The sequence below is a fragment of the Penaeus japonicus genome, unplaced genomic scaffold (assembly GCF_977035675.1).
Source record: "Penaeus japonicus unplaced genomic scaffold, GWHDUDI00000001_assembly GWHDUDI00000006, whole genome shotgun sequence".
Taxonomy (NCBI): domain Eukaryota; kingdom Metazoa; phylum Arthropoda; class Malacostraca; order Decapoda; family Penaeidae; genus Penaeus; species Penaeus japonicus.
In genome coordinates this window covers 36,634,647-36,639,646 of record NW_028234408.1, presented here as the reverse complement: position 1 = coordinate 36,639,646, position 5,000 = coordinate 36,634,647, and the positions used below count along the sequence as shown (strand labels likewise).

At 36.7% G+C, this 5,000-nt stretch overlaps 1 protein-coding gene across 1 annotated transcript in view; it reads left to right on the top strand.

Annotated features, from left to right (window-relative positions):
* LOC122247951 (uncharacterized) overlaps positions 1–5,000 on the top strand; it is a 6,383-nt gene that overhangs the window by 1,262 nt on the left and 121 nt on the right. Inside the window, exon 1 of the mRNA XM_086537962.1 lies at positions 1–4,026. This exon is cut by the window's left edge and continues 1,262 nt beyond it. Coding sequence (XP_086394088.1) covers positions 1–3,506 — 3,506 coding nt within the window. The 3' untranslated portion in view covers positions 3,507–4,026. The remainder of the gene's footprint in view (positions 4,027–5,000) is intronic.

Genomic DNA, 5,000 nt, shown 5'->3' with positions numbered 1-5,000 from the left:
CTTGGGAACAAGATTACGTTGCGATATGGCTCTTAAGACTCTGTGGACATACCAATGTTATACCTACAGCAGAAGATCATGCTAAAATACGTGTCATTTTGAAGCGAAGAAAAGCACTTACGGTGACTTTGGCAGGTCAGAAATTCGGAAGTGCAAAACTTCAAGAATTTGATGAGACAGACTTTATTTTGCCAACAGCTAGTGAATTGAAAATGGAAAGAATTAGTGATGAAGAACAGATAATTGAAAGTTTGGGTTGTGATGTTAAAAGATCCAAGAGACAAAGAGTTCCAAAACCACTTGAAGAAATTGAGGAAACAACTGATTGTTTAGGGTCGGATACCATGTACAAGGAAGAAGTTACATCTCCTTCAAACCTGGAGACATCAGAAGTGAAAGAAGAACCAATAGATAACAAAACATTAGATGATTCAAGTTTTTATACTAGTCAAACACTAGATATTGAATCGGCAGGTGGTTCCAGTTTTAATTCTTGTCAAACGCCTTCAGGAACTGATGATACAACAGGCTTGGAAACTGGTGGAAGCCGTGGAGACATTACAGAAGTAGGTGAGAAAAAGGACACTGGCGGCAGCAAATTCAAAGGGACACTTGGGATTAGTAAGAGTGGCCGGGTGCGGAAACCTAGTGCCAAGGGAAGTGTTTCTATAGAATTTAAGTATTTATTTATGGAAAAGCAAGGCCCATTTTCTGAACTTTCCAACCCAAGTATCAGCACACCACAGAGAAATGAGAGTGAAGTTGTGAAGAGAACATATAAGAAAAGTAAAGCAAACCAGCCTGCCGTACAGAGAGTACAAACAGTAAAAAAATGTTTCATTGGCCCAAGACATTTAAATAAATATATTGATATGGAAAACAAGTTGGTGTCTTTTACCCTAGAGGATGGCCGTGTGATTCCTTATTTCAAGGAATTGGACTATAATCTTGGACCACGATCTTGTGCGGTGGGACTCACAGTTGGTGATCTCAACACCAAGGACAGGCTTGACATCAGGCTCAGCAATGGGATTATTAAAGAACTTTTTGATTTTTATATTTCTCGTGGTTCCACACTAACCTCTCTGGTGTGTCGTCTGTTTTGGATGTTAGGTGTTCCACATGATCCTGGCAGAATTTTGTCAACTACTTCTAAGATAGGTGTATTAGGTAGAACACTTAAACCAGATCATCCAAAGGCGAATGAAGAGTTTTCTTTGCCAGAGAAAATGCCATTCCGCATCCAAAGGCCATCAGTGAAGACTTTGCAGAACAAGATTAAAAAGAGTGGTAAAGTTTTGAGGAAATACCATAGTTCCAGAAGAAGAGCTTTAAGTTCAAAACTAAAACATTCTAAATTATTGAGTAAGAAAGCAGGTAGCAAGATGTCAACACAGGAAGGAGAGGCAAGTAACATAAAGAAAAAATCTGTAACAACCCCTAGCTCACCTCAGTCAGAAGACCTTATTATAGATGAGGATATGATAAAAACAAGAGGTAAGGAAGGTTCCATAACAAGAGGAGACATTGTATACTTGTATACACAGTGGTTGAGGAATAAGAAGAAATTAGGAAGTAATGTTTTTGTCACAGATCTTCTGAAAGATGTGGAGCAGCTCATGGCAGAGAGAAAAGTTAAATTGATACGTGTTCCTGCAGGAACTCTAATGTCTTCTTCAGTCAAATTGTATGATGAATACAATCAAATGTGTAATACAAATAAGGAGGATGCAATGATGTACTTGGAGGATGACTGGCTAGAAGACATTCAGTACCTGTTGTCACAGTCACGGCCAATTCGTAGAAATACTTTTGAAGGTGACAGTGCAAGTTGCAAGACTGACCCTGAAGATACAGGATCCCAACAAGATATTGGGGAAGATATCAGTGATTCAGATTATAGTGTGAGAAGCTTAATAATTGATGAAGGATCTGATGAAGGAAAACTGCATTCAGGTATAGACTTGAAGAAATCACTTGCAACTGATGGACTGTTTACATCAAGAAGTGCAGTTTCTACCAGGGTAAGATCAGTAGTTAGAGGTGCCCTTCATGGCAGGAGAGAGGAATCATTTCAAAGAAAAACAAGACAGAAATCTATTAAGAAAAATTATTTTGAAGATTTTGTATCAGATTTTGAAGATATTGATGCTGAGGTCCAATATATAAAAGAGAAGTCAATGGCTACTGAGAGTTCAAAAGGGGAAACAAAAAAATTGAATAAATTTGAAAATAGTTCTAACAGAAAAATGCAAGGAGCCATGTTCAGTCCTTCCATGGAGGAATATGAGGTTGAGAGAATTCTTGATTTTCGCTATATCAGGGACAGTGAAAAAGAGAGATTGCAGTATCTTGTACGATGGGTTGGTTTTAACCAAGATGATGACTCTTGGGTGGATGAAAAAGACCTTGATTGCCCAAAGATTCTTGAAGACTTTTGGGAAACAGAAGACTTCTGCAGAACACCAGTGTATGGTAGAAAAAAGGAAGCAAAAGTTTTATCTACAAGTGAAAAATGTGAAGACGAGATCAGAACTCACCCAACACTTCAAAAGATGGGAGACTCAAATAAAGAAAATAGCAGAGGCATTCTGGAGGTGTTACTTCGGCACGTTTCTGGGAAAAAACCTGTTGGCCGGCAAAGAGTAAGAGCACATCGTGTATCAGTACAAGCAATTTTAGAATTGTATGATACTTGGAGAAGAGAGAACCAAAATGTGTTAATGGCAGGTGGCTCAAATACTGTCAATGTGGAAACCCTTGTGAAGAGAGTAAAGAAACTAATGGTATCCAAAAAAGTTGAAAAATTCCATCCGGAATCTCTTCTGAATGCATGCTTTATGATGACTTTAATCCGAACTAGGTTGAAGTCAGAGGAAACTTTAAAAGAGTTCTTAGATGGTAACTGTCTGGATGTGCTTGAGGCCAGTCATAAGCAGCAGTTAGCAAGTAGAGAGAAGCATAAGTCAGAGGAAGGAATTTCAAAGAAGGCAGATTCAGACAAGAGCATGACCATTCAAAACCTTCAGAATGAATTACAAGAGCTGCAGTGTAACCTGACTTTGGCAGAAGGAACGAGATTGGATAGTAGAAATACTCTTTCATTAGTTGAAGATGAAGTCGAGTGTTTAGAGAACATTTGTAGGGATCGCAAGAATGACAGTACTGACTTAGCCTCATGTGTGAAGCATGAGTTAGAGAGGGTTAGGGAAAGTGTAAGAAAATCTGTAATGAAAGGTCATAGAGAAAATGAAACTGGTGAAGGAAAAGCTTCAAAAGTTTCTGATGCAACAAAAACACAATTATTGGAAGAGAAAGCATCAGTGGATAGTACTACTATGAATTTGGATAATGAAAAAGTGTTAATGGGAACTAAAAAGGAGCTGACTAAGTTGGGAATCCAAGATGAAGAAGCTCACAATGTAATGGAAATGGTCATCCACAAGATTGGTGGACGCATGCTAAGAGCCCGTCCACAGAAAGTGGGAGTGTCAAAATCTGTCTAGTGATTTTTTATGTTAGGTGCTATCAAGAAGCAAAACATTTGGACTAGAATAGATATGAATTTATTATGACAAAGTAGATCTCATTATGCAGTTGAGAAGAAGCATCGTCTTATGAGAATATTTTTTCAGAAACTTTTGTGTAATTGCCCATACTGTTGCAATATCATATGGCTCTAGATATTCAATAGAAAGATATAGTTTTCATTTACAAGTTATTAATTGGACATCAAGAAAAGTGTACATGCTTGGCACATGATTTTAGTGGCTCCTATGGTTGCTGTGATTATGTATAACAAAGAAGTCTTTGTATACATATGTAAATATGAATGTGCTTCATTATATTTTAACAATACCCAGCCAGTCATGGATTGATAAACAGGTTATCATTAAAGTACAAATAGGTTTTAAGGAAAAATATATTGTGGATAGAGAAAAAGATACTATGAAACAAAAAGATGGTGACGAGGATTATTTACACTCAGTGCTAAGAGAAGAGGAGGTTTATCACTCTGAAAAAAAGGTTTGTACAAAAGAAAGTCATTTAATCATATGTTTATGCCTGATGCAGATATTACATTTCCCTATTTGATGTAGCCAAGATGGATTTATTAAATCTTGATGTGTAAAATGATATTCTTTTTAAATATTTTAATATGTTTCATAGGCAAAGACTAATCAGTAGACCCAGTAATTGTTTACTTTGATAATTTCCTTAGCTCTATGGGCAGTGCCATAAGAAATCTAATTTGAGGTGTCTTTTAATGAGGAAGTGGATGAATTTTCTTAAATTGAGATAGTTTTATATATTTTTGTCTTGGGCAGCTGTCAGTGAAGAAAGAGAGCTGTGGGTAACAGTATCTTTAACTCATACATTAACTATGCATTGATTGTGTTAAGGTGTGGTCACTTAAGTTATCTGACTGGTAACTTGTGCTAATCTCAATGGTGGATATGGGGTGGGTGTTATTGCTGAGTTTATAGAGCTGGAGATTGTTGATCCATATCGTGCAGATTCAATGGTATCAGCAACTCTAAAACTGTCAGGAAGGGATCTATAGTCCATAGGTATGAAAGTAATAGATATTAGATAATGTATGTGTTTTCAATTGCACTAAATGTAATTAGTTGCAAATATGAAATGATGTTCTATTTATGGTTATATAAATGTATCTGTTTTTACAGTGAATCTGATTTTAACTCTCCCCCCCCCTGTTGCCAGCAAGAAAGAAATCATGTGTACTTCTTGCTTTCTAAGTTTGATGGCAGTAACAGAAGTGAAAATGGCAGCAACTAGCAACTACTGCCATGTTTGTTGTACAAAGGATCATTCCTTTTGCCATGTGACCAGCAAATGTCAGAAAACTACAACTTTTCATTTAGCTGCCAAATTAGAGTTGGGCCTAATGTTTGCTGTGTGACTGTGCCTTTAGTTTATGTTACTATAAAAGTTTTATGAATCATTAAATTCATCTTGACTTCATACTAATTCTAATC